A 20,676-nucleotide genomic window follows, 5' to 3' on the forward strand; every position below is an offset into this window, starting at 1 on the left:
ACACTTTTCCTCCATTCCTCAGGCATCTTCTCACGCACTAGAATTCTATTGAACAAGCTGGTCAAAAACTTCACAGCCACCTCTCCTAGATGCTTCCATACCTCCACAGGAATGTCATCAGGACCAACTGCCTTTCCATTTTTCATCCTCTTTAATGCCTTTCTAACTTCCCCCTTACTAATCATTGCCACTTCCTGGTCCACCACACTTACCTCTTCTACTCTCCCTTCTCTATCATTTTCCTCATTCATCAACTCCTCGAAGTATTCTTTCCATCTAGCAAGCACACTGCTGGCACCAGTCAACATATTTCCATCTCTATCCTTAATCACCCTAACCTGCTGCACATCCTTCCCATCTCTGTCCCTCTGTCTGGCCAGCCTGTATAGATCCTTTTCTCCTTCTTTAGTGTCCAACCTGCCATACATGTCATCATATGCCTCTTGTTTTGCCTTTGCCACCTCTACCTTTGCCCTGTGTCGCATCTCAATGTATTCCTTTCGCCTCTCCTCGGTCCTCTCAGTGTCCCACTTCTTCTTAGCTAACCTCTTTCCTTGTATGATTTCCTGTACTGTGAGGTTCCACCACCAAGTCTCCTTCTCTCCTTTCCTGCCAGAAGATACACCAAGTACTCTCCTGCCTGCTTCTCTGATCACCTTGGCTGCAGTGGTCCAGTCTTCTGGAAGCTCCTGCCGTCCACCGAGAGCCTGTATCACCTCTTCCCGAAAAGCTGCACAACACTCGTCCTGTCTCAGCTTCCACCACATGGTTCTCTTCTCTGCCTTTGTCTTCCTAATTTTCCTCCCCACCACCAGAGTCATCTTACACACCACCATCCTATGCTGTCTAGCCACACTCTCCCCTACCACTACCTTACAGTTGGTAACCTCCTTCAGATTACATCGTCTGCACAAGATGTAATCCACCTGTGTGCTTCTACCTCCGCTCTTATAGGTCACCCTATGTTCGTGCCTCTTCTGGAAAAAAGTGTTCACTACAGCCATTTGCATCCTTGTTGCAAAGTCTACCACCATCTGTCCCTCCAAGTTCCTTTCCTGGATGCCGTATTTACCCATCACTTCTTCATCACCCCTATTACCTTCACCAACATGTCCATTACAATCTGCACCAATTACGACTCTCTCTCTGACTGGGATGCTAAGAACTACATCATCTAGCTCCTTCCAGAATTTCTCTTTCACCTCTAGGTCACATCCTACCTGTGGGGCATAGCCACTAATCACATTACACATAACACCCTCAATTTCAAATTTCAGCCTCATCACTCGATCTGATACTCTTTTCACCTCAAAGACATTCTTAGCCAACTCTTCTTTTAAAATAACCCCGACTCCATTTCTCTTCCCATCGACACCATGGTAAAATAATTTAAACCCTGCCCCTAAACTTCTAGCCTTACTGCCTTTCCACCTGGTCTCCTGGACACACAATATATCAACCTTTCTCCTCATCATCATGTCAACCAACTCCCGAGATTTTCCTGTCATAGTCCCAACATTCAAAGTCCCCACATTCAGTTCTAGGCTCTGTGTTTTCCTCTTCTCTTTCTGCCGAAGAACCCGCTTTCCACCTCCTCTTCTTCTTTGACTTCGACCCACAGTAGCTGAATTTCCAACGGCGCCCCGCAGGTTGACGGCGCCGGTGGCGGACGTTGTTAACCCGGGCCACGACCGATCCGGTATGGAATTCTTTGGATGAACGCTCATATTTGTTTGGCAAGGTTTTAAGCCGGATGCCCTTCCTGACGCAACCCTCTGCATTTATCCGGGCTTGGGACCGGCCTACAGTTTGCACTGACTTGTGCCACCCATAGGGCTGCATTCTCTTCCCATCTACACCATGGTAAAATAATTTAAACCCTGCCCCTAAACTTCTAGCTTTACTGCCTTTCCACCTGGTCTCCTGGACACACAATATATCAACCTTTCTCCTAATCATCATGTCAACCAACTCCCGAGATTTTCCTGTCATATTCCCAACATTCAAAGTTCCCACATTCAGTTCTATGCTCTGTGGTTTCCTCTTCTCTTTCTGCCGAAGAACCCGCTTTTCACCTCTTTGACTTCGACCCACGGTAGCTGAATTTCCACCGGCGCCCTGCAGATTGACGCCGCTGGTGGCGGACATTGTTAATCTGGGCCACAACCGATCCGGTATGGAATTCTTAGGATGAAGGCTCATATTTGTTTGGCAATGTTTTAAGCCGGATGCCCTTCCTGACGGAACCCTCTGCATTTATCCGGGCTTGGGACCGGCCTACAGTTTTCACTGGCTTGTGCCACCCATAGGGCTGCATTCAATAAACATCATAATAATAAAAAAAAAATAATAATAAGCAGAGGGAGTATTTCAAACTCCCCTGTTGCACAGCTAAACAGTCCCAGCACAAAGGCATATAGAGCCACCATTCTGCAAGGCCATGCAGCTGAACAGGACAGGTTAAAAAAACAAAACAAACAAAAAAAACGTTTCTATGAATCTCTGCAAGTGTTTACATTTTCAAATGATTGCATCTGCAACATTCCTAGGAAATCACAATGTACCATCACAGTGAGGTATATTGATAACAGGCCAGTGGGCTCCTCATGTGGCAGTTGGGGGCTACCTGGTGCCCGCTGGCAACATGTTGATGCCCGCTAATCTAATTCATCATTTTAGCCATTTACCGTTGCTGCCCTGTTTTGTCTATCGCTATGTCATGGTCAAATGACAGAAGGGTTTGCTTCCTAATGGCGCAATCGGAGTTTTTGGACTTTTTGCCACCTGGAAGTACGTGTGACGCCATGGTGATGTCATACATAATAATAATTGTATGTCACTTAGTGCTCGGCCATGATTGGAGTGGCTGGTCATAATCACCGTTGCCTATAGTGACGGCGGTAGCGTTCCCCTCGCTGGTGAGAGCCACTTAAGTGACAGTCTCGTCCCCCACAGATGGGGGTGTAGTCAGAACACGACTGAATACATTAAACGCCCGGCTGTCACGAGTTTAGCGTTGTATTCGTACTACCGCTGCCATTCGCGGTCTCGGAGTAGTGTAATATGTGACGTCTTGGTTACTTTGACACGACCAGATGGCGGCTGGCTGCTGCTAATCTACTTAGGAGCGTGCGTGTGTGTGTGTGCGGCTTGTTTGCACCGGCAGAGACGAGACGAGACGAGGAGGAAACGAGCCCTCAAACTTCTGTTTTGTTTTCTTGCCATTTGTTTGTCTTAAAACCAGAAATTGAACAGAGGAAACTATTCCAAGTCGATAAGGGCAATTTTTTGGGTAGGTGTTTGGCTACAAATCCAGGTAGCTAATTACCCCGAAGTACGTTGAATCAACAAGTTGGACTTTTTATGGATCAACACAACATGTAAATGCGGACGGAGCCTTTTGTCACGGAAGGTGAGGCACCAGCAACTGTCTCCTGCTATTTCTTACCGTATCTGCTTATTTGTAACAAATTCGTGACAGCATACAGCAACAGATAGCAACCGTTATTAGATACACTGTGTCCATCCTCTCCAAGGCACGTTATTGTCAGCGGGTCCAAGTAATTCAACACTTGAGTCTGACTGCTCCGCTGGCCTCCCTTTGTGTGTGCGTGTGTGTGTGTGTGTGTGTGTGTGTGTCAAAATGTGAAATTGAAGCTGATAAGCATTGCAATGAAGAGAGATTTTGGCCTAAGCCTCAATTTCCAGCAAACCAATGCGAAAAAAAGCCGTTGAGTTGTATGAGAACCTGGAGGCCAGATGGCAAGAGGAAACAGGACATGTTTAATTCAATGGGGAATGAAGAAAAGGGGGGAAAGTGATGTAGCAGTATCAGTTGAGCTGTGCCTCCATCAAGCTGTACATGATAGTGTCGGCTTTGGGCAGGGAATAGCCTGCATGGCATTTCACTTGCCTCAGATTTGTCTCATTTTGGATTTTGGTCTGACCACATCTCTCTGCTGCTCTCTCTTCCTCCACAGGTTGTGAAATCCTAGCTATCATGCGAAGGCTTTGGTTGTGGCTGGTGTGTGCGGTGGACACAGCCAGTGCAACCGAGACCTAAGCTTTGCACCTTCACCCTTGAGGGCACTGGCCTGTAGAAAAAATGTCTCTGTAACCCTGCAACCATGACACCATGCCAGTCATCACTTATTCAAGCGCTGTTGGGAGGCTTCCAAGGCATCTCCAACTTCTGGAACATCCCACTGGCCTCAGGAATGTTCCTAAAATTTGTGTTGTCTCACAATGTAGAACCTCAGGTTCTGTCATCTTTTAGGGTCACGGGAGTACACAAAAATGACAGAATAGGAAAGTTACAAATGAAGAGGGGAACATGGAGCACAAGAACTAGTCAAATGATTGGAAGACGACACGAATTATGGATTGACTGTAACTGGGAAGTTGATGAAGATGCTGCTGGGTTTCCATTAATGGGAGTGGCAAGAGATGATCAACTCCGGCGGGACAAAAACAAGAGCAGGAGCTATGGATGTCCTGTGAAAAACTGTACAGAACATGTAAAGAGCGACGATATAATGTTGGTGATGAGGTGGCAACCCATCTTCCTCTGCATATGTTTCCTCTTCATCGGTCTCTGTCCAAAACCTGCTTTATCACAGGTAAGAACAACCTTCAAGCCTTGTTATTATGCCCTCGTTGGTTCATAAGCCAGTGAGAGCAAACTTTAGTAGGAGTAGCCCAGTTGTGACAGCGGGCTAGCATGCACAAAAATGTTTGACTTTGCTAGTCACTATTTTCAACCCAACTTGTTCAGGGTTTTTCCAGGCTCAAATTGAGACAGAGCCAGTATCATTTGTATGTGTGCCTATGCTACCTCCCACACTGGCTCAAGCAAACACTTTATGTGAAGGATTTACTGTACATACATTTTTTGTTCTTTCTTTTGTTTTTCTTAAATCATATCCAGGTATAATACAAAATAAATATACACAAACTCTATTTGATCTTAAATTGACTGTAACAAAAGTCAATCTGTGTACAGTTGAACGACAAAGTTAATTAACTTTAACATACATACATGTGGCCCTGTTAAATGATAGTTGACTTGAGACATTTCATTGACACATTTCGCAGACTGAAGCAGGACATTTACAGGAATTATTATATTATTTATTAATTATTGCAGTATTTTTCATTTGATAAAATGTCCTCAGTGCAGTGTTCTCCCTAAAAAGCAAAAACTCAAAAATTTGTAAAAATTTTTTTGGGGTAACTTTTAATGTGTAAAGAGTTTGTATATGTTATGTTATATAATGCATTTTCCTTTTTCTATTCCTGACTTATGGATAGCTATAATCTTATGACGTTTTAGTTTGTGGAAAACTGTTTCATGAGACTAGAGCAGCAGCAAGTGACTGCTGTGTGGAACCACAATGAATCTGGAATTATTATTAAGCATGCCTTCTTTTGTATGTCTGGGCCTGGTAAATTTGTTCTGTATTTTTGGAAACATTTGGAAGGATGAGGAAAAAGTAACTACAACCCCAATTCCACTGAAGTTGGGACGTTGTGTTAAACAAATAAAAACAGAATACAATGATTTGCAAATCATGTTCAACCTATATTTAATTGAATACACTACAAAGAAGGTATTTAATGTTCAAACTGATAAAATTTATTGTTTTTAGCAAATAATCATTAACTTAGAATTGTATGGCTGCAAGATGTTCCCAAAAAGCTGGGACAGGGTCATGTTTACCACTGTGTTACATCACCTTTTCTTTTAACAACATTCAATAAACATTTGGGAACTGAGGACACAAATTTTTTAAGCTTTGTAGGTGGAATTCTGTCCCATTCTTGCTTGATGTACAGCTTCAGCTGTTCAACAGTCCAGGGTCTCCGCTGTCGTATTTTACACTTCATAATGCGCCACACATTTTCAATGGGAGACAGGTCTGGACTGCAGGCAGGCCATTCTAGTACCCGCACTCTTTTACTACGAAGCCATGATGTTGTAACACGTGCAGAATGTGGTTTGGCATTGTCTTGCTGAAATAAGCAGGGGTGTCCATGAAAAAGACGTTGCTTGGATGGCAGCATATGTTTCTCCAAAACCTGTATGTACCTTTCAGCATTAATGTTGCCGTCACAGATGTGTAAGTTACCCATGCCATTGGCACTATCACAGCCCCATACCATCACAGATGCTGGCTTTTGAACTTTACGTCCTTAACAGTATGGATGGTTCTTTTCCTCTTTGGCCCAGAGGACACGCCGTCCACAATTTCCCAAAACAATTTGAAATGTGGACTCGTCGCACCACAGAACACTTTTCCGCTTTGCATCAGTCCATTTTAGATGAGCTTGGGCCCAGAGAAGTCGGCAGCGTTTCTAGGCGTTGTTGATAAATGGCTTTTGCTTTTCATAGTAGCGTTTCAAGTTCCACTTACGGATGTAGCGCCGAACTGTATATACTGACATTGGTTTTCTGAAGTGTTCTGGAGCCCATGTGGTGATATCCTTTACACATTGATGTCTGTTTTGATGCAGTGCCGCCTGAGGGATCGAAGGTCACGGGCATTCAATGTTGGTTTTCGGCCTTGCCGCTTACATGCAGTGATTTCTCCAGATTCTCTGAACCTTTTGATGATATTATGGACCGTAGATGATGAAATCCCGAAATTCCTTGCAATTGTACATTGAGGAACAATTGTCCTTAAATTGTTTGACTATTATCTCACGCATTTGTTCACAAAGAGGTGAAACTCGCCCCATCTTTGCTTGTGAATGACTGAGCAATTCAGGGAAGCTCAAAGCTTAGCTCAAAGTATATCTCTTGTTTTGTTTCCTCTACCAGCTGCAATTTTAAAACTTTGAGGGTTCTATGTTAGGAGAATTTGATTATATTTTCCATATTAAAGGTTATATCACCTGATGTCATTGATGTTCAAGCAAATAGATCTGCATTGTTTTTCCTTCATGGCAATTTGTGTTTAAACCGTATCAGTTCAGTATTTGGTACAACTGCTGTATCATTTCTAGTTTTCATATTTCTCTTCAACACATTTTCTCTGTATGTGAGCAATCACTTGCTGTAATTTTAAAACAGGCCATCCGCCAGATGAGTTCCACATGCATTAGTTAACGCACAAGCCGTTAAATTGCGTGGCGCTCAACGAGATTGTCATTATTATATATCCGAGAGTGTCGGGTTACTGCTGATAAGAATAAGTACATGGGTCCAGATTAAATGGGAATGGTCACACTTGTTCAATCTCTTTGTCGTTATTACAGGGACATTTCCCACCAATGGAGAACATTGCTGCCTTCAAACCCGTGTCCACCTCCCCAGCTCGTTCTACCTGTGGGGTTCCGGATCGGAGTGTCTATTGCCAGACAGATTCCTCACAGGCTGAGCTTCTGATTTGCCATCAGGCCTCCTGTGACCAGGAGTGTCCCTATAGATCCACTATCCCACCTTATGCCCCACTACTACTGCTTGCCTACAGGTAATCAGATGTTTTAGACTATAAGTGAGTATTTATGACTAAGACTGGGATATGCAATATTGTGGATATTCGCCCAATGATTATGCATGCCCACGCAATCTATGAGATCCAATGCAAACTCTATAACCATTCTGCCGTTACAAAGAAAATAATGCCCTGAGAGGCCTTGTGGCCTGTGTGTGTACTGTATAGGAACTCTGTTCATGACCACAATATTAACCAAATTACCCTGTTCCCCTCTCATCAGGGGTGCATGCATCACAGAAGACTCTACAGACACACGTCCTACACTCCATCAGACATCAGAGTTGGACAGTTTGACCACCTCTATGTCAAGTGGGGTTTCAGCTGTATCCGGTAGTGTTATGTTTCCTCAAGTCCAGCAGGAATGTCTGCTGTCTCCCCCCTCTCAGAAACTGGGAGCTTTGGGATCCCTCACCCTAGCATTATGGATTAAACCAAGCTCTCCAGGAGAGATGTGAGTCTGGTGGTTCTTGTGTTTGTATGATTTGATGCTATATCCATCCAAGTCTGAGTCAGCCAGATCATCATCAAAATTGAGACAAGGAGGCAACGGGGAGGGTATTATTGCCCGTATGACATTACTTTTCATGAATGAATGATTATAGATCATATTTTACAGATTGGACCCTTTTTTGCTGTAAAAAAGAAATGTAGCGGACACCTACTATTCACAGGGGATTGGGACTGGGCCGGACTGCAAAAATCTGTGTATACTTGACACCCATTATAATTGTTTTGAAAATAATACCAATAATAATAATAATGAGAAATTGGAAAGAAAGTGGGGAAAAAAACAGAATAAAAAAAAATAATCTGCGGATAGGTGAATCAACGGGTTCCGAACCTTTAGTTTGTAGTGGTCCACTGTATCTATTCAAATAGATTGAATTTTGAATATATAATAAATTATATTAGTTGGGGATCATGAAGATATATGATTACATGATTTTTTTTTTAAAGTCATAGTTAATATAATGTAATAGCTGTGTTTGTTGCGGTCACCATGCAGAAATTGTAGCCCACCTCACGGTCATGTCCTACTTGTTGCTACATGTTGGTACAAAGTTGAGCTCCGTTATCAAGGACACAGATGTACACACAAGTCACACGTATGCTCAAAAGGTTTGGCAACCTGACTTGGCCCCCTTTTCATATAGTGACACTTGAAGCTGACTGTTTTAGCTCTTGGTCCTTTGTCATGGAACTAATCAAAGGTGACTGAACGAGCATGCACACTTTGTAAAACATGCTTTTGAGACTCTGAGAGACAAAGCATATCAACATTGACAAGACACTTTGGCATTGGCAGAGAGCATATGTTGCATGTGTTCTTTGAAAATGAACACAATACTTTATATTCTCTTTAATGGCAATTGTCTTTTCAGTTTAACTGTCAATGAAATTACGATATCTCATTCATATTTCGTGGTGGGACTTTGTGAACTTGTCTCCCTGGACTTTCAGATGACAGACAAGTCTTGTTGTCTTGGTCTACGGAACATGACACCTGTACCTGGCTTTCTCTCTCACTCTCTTTCTGATGTTGTCAGTCTTTTGTAGTTGACGCAACCATGGTCGCCATCAAAGAATCCAGATAAAAAGAGCTCTCTCTCCTCACCTCTGTCCATCTCCTTTTTGTCTCTCGTTCACTGTGATTCCACATCCTTCCACTTATCTGAACAATGGACAGAACCAGCCACCTGTTCTTACTAATCAGAGTTTTTACAATGAGTCATAGGAGCTAATAATAGCAAAGTAGCCATGATCTTTGTGGAATTTTCTAAAAAGATGGAATAAGCACTTGAAACACCTCTAAAATCCTTAATAACAAATAAATTCAGTAATAAAACAATTAATTCCTAAAGTATATGACCTACTGCTCTTCTCACCAATAATGTTCCATTTGCGCTATTTAAGTGGAGGTTTTAAGGCAAGTGACGCTGTTTAAACATCACCGTAATTTTGACAGGTTGTCTTGGAGAAGCCCTCGGAATTCTGGCCCTTACGGCTTATTGGTGGATATTTTTAACTGAAACTTGTTAGCCAATCGGACAAGGGGTTCCCTGAGTAACAGACAAAACCAAACGGTCCAGGAGTTATGTTAAAAATAATAAAGTTATAATGTCTTACTCTAATTTGAAGGCGTTTTTGACTAAATATTTGATAGGAAATATCAGAATCAGAATTTTGCCAAGTATGTCCAAAAAACACACAAGGAATTTGTCTCCGGTAGTTGGAGCCGCTCTAGTACGACAACAGACAATCAATTGACAGAGAACGCTTTTGAGACATAAAGACATTGGGAAAAACAGTCACTGAGCAATAAAGGGTTGCTAGTTATCTGGTAATGCCGGTATAATTATTATTTTATTTTTTTTGACAATGGTGCAAAAAAAAATGCAGAGTCCTCTAGCACTTAGAGCAGTTCGAATGACTAATATACCCAAAAACACAATTTCTTCCGGCATAAAAAACTGTACAATGCTCCTAGTTGTCAAATATCAGTGATCTTACTCCTCAACTATTTCTGTCTTTTAGCAGTGCCAGATTTGGGAAACTAGAACACTTTCTGATAAATTAGCAAAAGCAGCACAAGACTCTTTCAGTATTTTTTTGCTCTACTCTTTTTCCTATGCTTCTTATGCAGACATACATGTGCAGACGTTTCACACAGATACTGTTGTCTCATTAATCCATCAGTGATTTATATGAAGGGTGTCTCTGGGTTCATAAAAGCCATGATTTCCCATAAAATGTCACTGATGGTGGTTAATATGACACGTGTAGGGTCTGCAACCCGTGTAGCTCAGAAACCTAGCAGTCATGTAAAATAAAGTGGCACTAAGCAGGCCCAAAAAATGGCATGTAAATTCGACACACCACAGAAAAGAGTAATGTTAACAAGCCTGACAATTACAAATTTGTCAGGCTTGTTAACATTTGTATTTAAAAAAAAATGGCTAAGTGTATATAAAATCAGGTTTCAAAACTTAAATAATAAGGGCCACCTCTCAGCTCTCAGACGCTGTGGGCTTGTCGATTGGATGCGCCAAACGGAATCAAACATACTGCGAGGGGTGATTGCTTATACAATGTAAAATCACGTTAGGAGGCTCAACTTCAAAATTGAATTGTTATTGGACTATAATGATAAAAATAAGCATACGAGTTAACTTACCCTCGTTGTTGATGACATAATGTCACAGTCGAACACAGCGCCTGACGACAGTGGGACGGTATGAGGAAGCGCAGGAAGTTAGACAGTCGGTACTGCCTCGTTCACTAGTATCGAGTTACCCACGAAGCCATGTTGTCTCTGGTGAAAGTTTACAAAACTATCCTTCGTAAACTATGGACTGCAGAGTCGGGTGGTAGTGTTGATGTTCAGCTTGCCATCTTCAAAAAGTCAATCCATCGCTTTTTTTGTTTGTTTGTTTAATTTCCAAATTTTTGGGTAGTTTAGAAAAATGTCTCCAAGTTGTTCTGTAAATTGAGGCATCCAGCAAAGACACATTTTTGGGTTGTAGCCATCGTTAGTACTCTCCTGCAAGCGGGAGTGGTAAATGGCCGTTGTAATGGACGCTAAGCACAGCTAACTCACAACTGAGCAACCGAACGAAATGGCGCCACTTTGTACTTGCAGTATATAGTGGTTTAGGGAACTTGCACTAGAAGGTATACGCCCCAGCCCTGTGATGTCACGGGACTGTGTTTGAGCCCCGCAGGAAAATTCAAACGTTGAAAAAGATGCTTAAGCTATATCTCAACAATGGAGCAGTATATTGTTATAAGTATTTGCATATGTTTTCAGAACTAATCTTCAAACATATTTAATCTATTTAGAAACAAAACACGGATATCTGCTTAGAGCCCCTTTAATATTACATGTGTAAATATCAAAATGAGAGACTGCACATATTGGTGCTGGACTCGACGTGTTTTTAGATTACACTCTTAATGCTGGGAAACCTTACAGATCACTATTTCTTTTGCTGCTCAAATGTTCACCGCATGTCATTTCTTACTGATTTTTGTTTTTCTTTATCAGGATACTGCTGGAGAAAAACTCGGGGGACCAGTTAGTCTTTTCAGTGACAGTGTCGGAACAGGTTGTGAGTATGCAGTACACTCAGTCCAGAAGTTCAACTCCGCTGACCATCAGCTTCAGAACAGAGGGACGACTTGTGACGGACAGGTGGACCCACATTGTTTTACAGGTAACAAAATACGCATGCGCGCACACACACACACACACACACACACACACACACACACTAGTGGTGGAACAGTTCACAAACTCCATGGTTTGGTTTGTATCTCGGTTATGTGGTGACGGTGCTTAGATCGGTATACATTGACTCCTTAAGAAACTCAAATATGTGCTGTATATTTTGTATTATTATTTAAATTATTATTATTAATCAGAAATATGTCTTTGTTCCTCTATCCATGTCAGTGGCGTTGAGTGACAGGCAGAACAATTAAATTATCTTCCATTGGATGGCAAAAAGTATAATCAGCCTTTGTTGCCATTCACACAACAGAATAAGCATGGGTGCACATAAGTGGTGCACATGTGTGCATGTGCACAAAATTTTATTGTATCAGTGTGCTTTTGCGCACCAAACATTTCCTATTTTGGGGGGTTCGGGGCAGATTTCTTATACTAGTTGTTCTGTTTTTTGATGAACTACTGGCATTTTTTTTTATTCGTCAATGAATTGCAGTATTGTTTCGATACGCTGCAAATTTAACTTTAACACTATTTTTAGTTCATGTTAGAGAATAGGAACCGCTTAACAGGCCAGATAACATTTGCCAAGTCGCGAGCTTTATGAATATGTTGCATTGAGTTGAGTTTGGTGCCCGAGATTTGACCCAGTGCTTGCCAGCCATCACTCTATCCACATGATAACACTATTAAGGTTAAAATTAAATCTCCTGAAAGGTCATAGGATGAACCATTAAGCTACGTTTGAACCTGAAAACTTCAGTGGGAAATACTGTATCAAGCACATTAGGCTAACAAGAAGTTACTGTGACATTCTTAGAATTACATTAGTCAATCAATCTTGCCAAACGTTTTTTGCTATGGATTAATTCAAGCAATATAATGCAGTAGTGGAATAAAACATAATCATTAGGATTTCTACAAATACGGTCTAGTGGATGCAATGACAAGAAATATTAAAGGCATCGTTTTCCAAGAGCAAAAACAGTCTTTCTTTAGCTCCAAACATTTGCAAATGGCAGCCAGTGAAGAGGGGGAACATTTTCAGGCTGTGAATGACCGCTCACGGTGTGTTCGTGCTTGGTTGAAGAGTATCATTTTACAGATTGCTCTGCTGGACAATATCCGTCTTTCAACATCTCTGAATAAGATCAAGACTGCTGTGAGAAGAAACATGTTCTTATACCTGTTACTGTTGGTATTCATGTTTTTGGCTTTAAAGTGTGACTTGATATGTTTTTTTCCCCCCGTTTTGTACGTATTGCATAAGTGCCAGTGAACATGAAGTCAATCAATTCAACACTAAGATAAAAAGTGACATCATGGTTAAGCTGTTTTTAGACTGATGCCTTCTATATGCGTATTTCCAGCTAAATGTGTGCTCAATGGCATGTGAGTGTATATTTTCATACCCGGAAGCCATCAGGTTCCTGTGTATCTACAGTGTCTGTGCATGTGTTGTGAACACATATTTGGGCTTGTGATAGTGTAGCCAATTTGCTGCGAGGGTGTTTTGTCTTAGAGGTGTTTGAAAATGGTGCGTGTGTATTCCTGTGACTCAGTCTGCCTTTTGTTTTATGGTGTGGTGATGTTATCGGCTTTGACCATTCCGAGGAGTAACATTATCATCCTTGACATTCAAACACCATTCTCATACTGCCATCTCATACTTGCGCACACATCCCCACTAATAGCCCCTCGCACAGCAACTTGCAGTTCAGTGATAATTTGTACGATGTGTCGGCCACAATACAGATATTTCCTTATGAAGGAGATGGATAATTTAGAAAAATTTCCATATGTGTGCGCGCACACACACATACACATCCACATACACTCGCAAACACACACGCAGACACACACACGCGCGTGCGCGCGCACGCACACACACACCAGTCATCTGTCAGGTTTGAAAAGATCAAAACACCAAAAAAGAGAGTGTAAAGGAATACAGGTTTCCAAGTGCCGAGAGCAATTCGCACACACACACACACACACACACACACACACACACACACACACACACACAAAATCACGTGTGCGCACACAGGGCCAGGAGCAAGGTGCTGTAGGGAGGCTGCTGTTCCCAAGGTAGTTGTCTCATCTGATTATGATAACAATGTACAGAGTAGCGGAGAAAATGGTAGCTGGGAGGGGACTGAGAGAGGAACGAAGAGTCGGAAGAGTTGTGTAGTGATAGTTCACTTCAAAGACTCTAATCTGTGGCTCATTTGAAAATCGTACCAGGATTTAGCAACGGTAGCAGTACGTGTACATACCGGTACTTTAGTTATTAAATGCTTCCTAGTATCATAGATGACACCATGTAGTTTTGTGCTCTACAGTGCTCGGTTACTAGAGCCAAGATTAGGAGACATAGGCTATGGTGGAACCCCAATCTGTGACAGGATACTGGTTTAAATAATGGAATTAGAGCGAATGAGTCTCTTTCCTCAAAGGTATATATTCTTATCTTTTCACATTTTGCTTTTTTTAACACCCCTTGTTGAGGTTGGTCTCTTTTTTTCTCTCTGATTTCTATTAGTTATGCTCTCGAGTAATATGCTGATGTCACCTGGGGTGACTAAAATTGCACTCAGTCAGAGAAAAGCCCTCCACCAAAGCTAAACTAATTTCAACCACTAAAGAATAGCCATCTGTGGACAAATGGCTACATATATTTCACAAAGCCTGAATTTTATAAATGAATAATGGCGCCAATAAGTAGAGTTGAAATGCATTTTTGCACAATTATGCAATCTAACAAATGGTTTTCAACCCATTTGTTAGATTTCATAATTGTGCAAAAATACCCCCGCGGTCAAGGAAATGACAAAATTTACATGGCACAAAATATTTACAATAATGTTTCCTTTCTTTTCACAATTATGATATGAAGTAGCTACTGTGTACCGTTTTTTTTTTTCAACTGCTGTCTTTGAAATCGCATGACTCCTCAATTAACCTAAGTAAAGACAATTTTGGACTCTGGTGGAAGCCAGAGGACCAGAAGACAACCCACACATAGTCAGTCGAAATGTATAAAGTCCACACAGATAGGCCGAAATAAAGACAATTTTGATCACTCACGCACCAGTGCTAACCACTGTATTGCTTCAACATTCACATAAACAAATGGATGAAAAACCAAGATGGCGCCTACCAGTGTGGTTGCCTCGGTTACGCGCTCTCCAGGATTGTTTTTGTTTTTGTGTTTTTCTTCGTCTTTGGAGACATTACACGATTCACTTACACAAGGGGAGACTTGCTAACCATCAAGGAGGCTACTCCAGACTTTCTTTCACCAACTTTCGCAAATCCACTCAGTTTTTTCCCCGAGTTACTCACCGGGGCGGTGTCCGCGGTCTTCGGCGCATGGAGGTGGAGGCGACGCCACAGAGGGAAGTGACCGGCATCCAGGTGAAACTCCGCAAGAGAGGATACAGATTGGCATTCCTGTCGATCCACCTAGCGAAGGTACGCTCCCTACCCAACAAAATGGACAAGCTTCATCTTCTGATAAAGACCAGTAAAGACTTCGGACGTTCCGCCGCCATGTGCTTTTCGGAGACCTGGCTTTGTGACGCTGTACCCGATGGCGCCGTCCTGCTTCCCGGCTTCCATCTTCACCGAGTAGACAGCGACATGGAATCATCGGGGGAAACAAAAGGTGGCAGGATATGTTTCTATATCAACAAAAAATGGTGTACGGACGTCACGGAGCTCAGCACACACTGTAGCCCACATTTGGAGTTGCTGTTTTTGAACTGTAAGCCATTCTGCTCGCCGCGTGAGTTCGCGTCATTCATTCTCGCTGGCGCCTATATTCCGCCTCAAGCTAACACGAACGCCGCACTGCTAATGCTCACCGAACAAGTCAACGAAATTGGAAAAAAAAATACCCGGACTCTCCCCTCATTCATCTCGGGGACTTTAACAAAGCTAAACTCAACCACAAACTCCCTAAATACAAGCAGCACATCAACTGTCCTACCAGGGAAAATAACATTTTGGAGCATTGCTATTCTACGCTAAAAAACGCATACCGTGCCAAACTTCGTGCACCACTGGGCTCGTCTGATCACTGCTTAATTCACTTAATAACAACATAAAGGCAAGAACTTAAATGCGCAAAGCCTACAGTGAAAACAGTGAAAAAGTGGACCAATGAAGCAAGGATGGAACTTCAAAGCTGTTTAGACTGCACAGACTGGAGTGTCTTTGAAAATTCAGCTGGCAGCCTGGATGAATATACGGACACTGTCACATCCTATATCAGTTTCTGTGAAGAGGTTTGTGTACCAACAAAGTCATTTCGCACATTCGACAACAAGCCGTGGTTCACTGCCAAACGTAAGCAGCTTCGCCAAGCTAAGGAGGACTCATATCAAAGCGGGGACAGGGCCCTGTATAATCGAGCTACAAACCAGCTGACTAAAGAAATTAACATTGCAAAGAGAAACTATGCAGCAAAGTTGGAAAACTGTTTAGCGCTAACGACCCTAAATCAGTCTGGCATGCATTCCAATCGCTGACCAATTACAAGCGACGATCACCTCAAGCTGAGAACAATAGCACACTAGCCAACAACTTGAATACCTTCTACTGCAGATTTGAAAAGGACAGTTGCAAAAACCAAAACCACCCAGCCGCACCACCGACCACAGTCACACCTCTGACTTCTGCGTTAACCATCCACGAACCGGATGTGAGACGCATCTTCAAACAACAAAAGATTAAAAAAGCGGCAGGCCCAGACCATGTGTCCCCATCCTGCCTCAGAGTCTGCGCAGACCGGCTCACTCCAGTCTTCACTCAGATCTTCAATAGATCTCTGGAACTGTGTGAAGTACCATCCTTTTTCACACGCTCCACCATCATTCCAGTCCCCAAGAAACCTACAATCTCGGGTCTGAATGACTACAGGCCTGTCGCCTTGACATCTGTGGTCATGAAGTCCTTTGAACGTCTCGTGCTGGACCACCTCAAGAGCGTCACAGGCCCCCTGCTGGACCCCCTGCAGTTTGCCTACTGAGCAAAAAGGTCTGCGGATGATGCAGTCAACATGGGACTGCACTTCATCCTAGAACACCTCGACAGTGCAGTGACCTAAGCGAGGATCCTGTTCGTGGACTTCAGCTCAGCGTTCAACACCATCATCCCTGAACTCCTTTCCTCCAAGCTTCTCCAGCTCAGCGTCTCACCTGCCATCTGCCAGTGGATTTACAGATTCCTGACGGGCAGGACACAGCAGGTCATGCTGGGGGAAGCCATCTCATCCACACGCAGCATCAGCACTGGGGTGCCCCAAGGTTGTGTCCTCTCTCTCTACACAAACGACTGCACCTCAACGCACCCGGCTGTCAAACTCCTGAAGTTTGCAGATGACACCACTGTCATCGGCCTCATCAAGGACTGTGACGAGTCTGCATATCGACAGGAAGTGGAGCGGCTGGACCTGTGGTGCGACCGACACAACCTGGAGCTGAACACGTTCAAGACTGTAGAGATGATTGTGGACTTCAGGAGGCATCCTTTGCCACAGCTGGCCCTCACGCTGTCCAGGTGCCTTGTGTCAACTGTCGAGACCTTCAAGTTCCTGGGAATTACACTCTCTCAGGACATGAAGTGGGCGATCAACGTCAACTCCGTCCTCAAAAAGGCCCAGCAGAGGATGTACATCCTGCGGCTTCTGAGAAAGCACGGCCTGCCACAGGAGCTGCTGAGGCAGTTCTACACAGCGGTCATCGAATCAGTCCTGTGCTCTTCCATCACAGTCTGGTTTGGTGCTACTACAAAAAAGGACAAACTCCGACTGCAATGGATAATCAAAACTGCTGAAAGGATTGTCGGTACCCCCCTACCCACCCTTGAGGACTTGCACGCTGCCAGAACTAAGACAAGAGCGTGCAAAATCCTCTCGGATACTCCACATCCCGGTCACCAGCTCTTCCGGCTCCTTCCCTCAGGTAGGCGCTACCGATCAATGCAAACTAGAACTAGCAGACATTCCAACAGCTTCTTCCCTCTTGCAATCAACTTCTTAAACACCTAACCTACAATTCCATTGCAACATGCTGGCAATTTTTTGTCTTTTTGTCTTGAGTTTGTTGTCACATTTCTGTCGGGCCAATTATATATTGCTCGTGCACTCACTGTAGTAGTCTCACCACGCTGCACTATTTGCATAGCTGTTGTTGACCAATACTGGCCACTCATGCCAGAGTAGCATCTGCAACATTTGCACAATCAACATTGTCCCAGACTATCGTACTACTCGCTTGAAGTCTCTGCACCCTTTGCACAATGGTCATTGCACCGGACTATTGTAATATTAGTAATTCAAACTGCTCTAAGTGCTAGAGGACTCTGCATCTTTTGCACAATTGTCAAAAATAAATAAATAAATAAATGTCCTGGCTTTACCAGATAATTAGCAACCCTTTATTGCTCAGTGACTGTTTTTCTCAAATAATGATGATTTTGATATCCTATGGGATACACAGTCTTGCCTACAACCATGCATTCCTAATTTACCATTATTTTGGTTAAGCACTGGCTTGTGATGGCTGACTTGACTGTAATCTGTGCCAACCACAAAGAACCCTCAATGTGTCCATCCTTCCTTTTGCCTTTTTAAAATTAATTTTCAGATCGCCCCTTCATTGCCTCCTGCATTGAAAGAAAAGTCTTTTAGACTAATGGTCTTTATTAAAAGGTTGGCATGTCACCTTATATATGCCCTCACTTTCTTTTTTTCTCTCTGCTTCTTTCCTTTTCTCTTTCCCAGCCTCATCTATCTCTTCAAAGACCCCCCCCGCCCCACCGCCGACCACCGCTTCATTGTCTCTTCGCCTCCACCTTCGTCCTTCCCCCTATCCCTCTCATTTTCTTTACACTCACACCCTGTTCCTCTCTCTCTCCCTCTCCATCTCCCTGGGGACAATTTTCTTTTCTTAAATAAACTGTCATAGTGTTAAAATATGGGCCTTACACTGGGCGAGCGCGACGAGGCAAAGGCACGGGGCCCTGGGCTGGTATAAAACATGGATAATATGCTGTGAGAGGTAATTGTATCTTTTAGCACTGAGATGAGTAGAACAAATGTGTGTCCCCCTCGCTTTCCTTTTCTCTTTTTATTCCTTTTGCTTCTCAACTCTGCTTCCTATCGCTTTCCTTGCACACTGCACACAACCTAATACGATAAAGTGAATATTGGCTGTACATCAGAGCTGCTAACGGCTCATATTGGGGAGAGTGTGGACTAAAGAGAGAAGCTGGGAGAGTGAAAAACAAGAAGAGGAAGGGCAATAACAGGAGAGAGAGAGCGAGAGAGGCAGAGGGGGTGAGTAAAGAAGAGCAGGAAAGGTGACAACGTGCCTGGAGATTCTAAAGTGAAGACGATGCAATACTTATAATCACATTGGGCTTTTAATTGCGCCCCGAGCTTCCCCAAATGATGTTAAGTTCATTATGATTAGTTCCATTATAATGGCCTTTAGGTGAGATCATCCCGTGTTATTTAAAAATTACACTGTAGCCTTCAGTGCCTCTGTTTGTCTGGTCATTTTTGAGGACGGTCACAAGGATAGATGAAAGAGCAACATATTGTTTCAACACGTAGCTGATTTTTAACATTTAATGTCCTAGGACAGCAGTCAAATAACTACACGCACAGCACACACACCAATGTGCTAAAATCTTTGTTGATGCGTAAATGCATTTGTCAGCTGCCAATTGCCATCTATATCTGATAGATCTATCAGATGCTTGGAACACCGCCATTCCTCAATATCTTGAGCGATCAGACCATATATACATAGAGCCCAGAATACTATATTGAGTACTATTTTGTTATAATACATTGTCCATGTTAACTGTATGGACCGCTGGTGTCATTGCATGTTCTGTAGTAGCACAGATCAGGTGAAAAAAAAAAAATATATATATATATATATATATATATTTGATAATGTCACACAGTTTAATGAAGACAAGCACAAACACTGTTTGTTGGGTTTTGTAATGTTTAGATGTTTTATAATATCTGGGCATGGTAACAAGATGCATTGTATGGACATGAAAGGTCATTTCCATACAATGTCTCATTCTCTCTTATAGCAAAGAACCCAAGTTCCAGATAGCAGCACACTGAAGTTGTAATAAAATATTGACTACTGAAAAAAACATACTTGAATCTGTCACCTTTACAATGTAATATATATGTGGTGTGCATTTTAGTTATACGAACAGCGGTGATTATCCATTTACTATCCAATATTGTAAAGTTTAACTATGCATATTTGTATTCCATCCATCCATTTTCTGTAGCGCTTTATCCTCACAAGGGTCGCGGGTGCATATTTGTATTAATTTTTAAAAACATGGTCTAAAACATACATACCATTTTGTCATTCATAGGAAGAGTGTAGCCTCAGTGATCAACAGGTATCTGTATATTTCCTTGAATGCGCGACAAAAAGGCCTCTGTATGTAGTTCTTGTTCAGCTTTGCTTTTGTCAACACTAAAATCTTTCTTTTGCTAGACCTCATTCCAACATCCCTTATTCACTCCCCCCACCTCTTTTATCTCACTCGCTTGCTCCTTCTTATTGACAGCTTCCCTGGTTGTGTTAGTATTTGTCTTATCAGTGAGTGGCTTGTCACTCATTCAGTCACTGGGTAGTACAGCCTTGGGGGTGGGGCACTGAAGCCAAAGTGAAGAGCGTTTGAGGCAGGATGTTTGGAAGGGAATATTTAATGTTTGTGAGGAACACAAGAACTTGCAGGGGTCTGGAGAGAAAAAAAGTGTCATGTCAAATGACACAATGAATCAGTGTGCTTGTGTATTTTAGATATCTGATTTGTAGACTTCACACCGATCTGATTGGCCTGATCGGTATTGGCAGATAATTAGCATTTTATGCTCATCGGCTTTAATGTCATAAT

At 42.7% G+C, this 20,676-nt stretch overlaps 1 protein-coding gene across 5 annotated transcripts in view; it reads left to right on the forward strand.

Moving 5' to 3' along the window:
- Window positions 1-2,911: 2,911 nt before the first annotated feature.
- ush2a (Usher syndrome 2A (autosomal recessive, mild)) overlaps window positions 2,912-20,676 on the forward strand; it is a 239,970-nt gene continuing 222,205 nt past the window's right edge. For 4 of the 5 annotated variants that reach the window (XM_061667225.1, XM_061667224.1, XM_061667255.1 and 1 more), the window contains exons 1-5: window positions 2,912-3,412; window positions 3,981-4,619; window positions 7,258-7,472; window positions 7,720-7,950; window positions 11,545-11,713. In XM_061667225.1, coding sequence (XP_061523209.1) covers window positions 4,128-4,619; window positions 7,258-7,472; window positions 7,720-7,950; window positions 11,545-11,713 — 1,107 coding nt within the window. In that variant the 5' untranslated portion in view covers window positions 2,912-3,412; window positions 3,981-4,127. The remainder of the gene's footprint in view (window positions 3,413-3,980; window positions 4,620-7,257; window positions 7,473-7,719; window positions 7,951-11,544; window positions 11,714-20,676) is intronic. The other variant, XM_061667237.1, reaches the window with a different exon arrangement.

Source organism: Phycodurus eques, chromosome 2 (assembly GCF_024500275.1).
Source record: "Phycodurus eques isolate BA_2022a chromosome 2, UOR_Pequ_1.1, whole genome shotgun sequence".
NCBI lineage: Eukaryota > Metazoa > Chordata > Actinopteri > Syngnathiformes > Syngnathidae > Phycodurus > Phycodurus eques.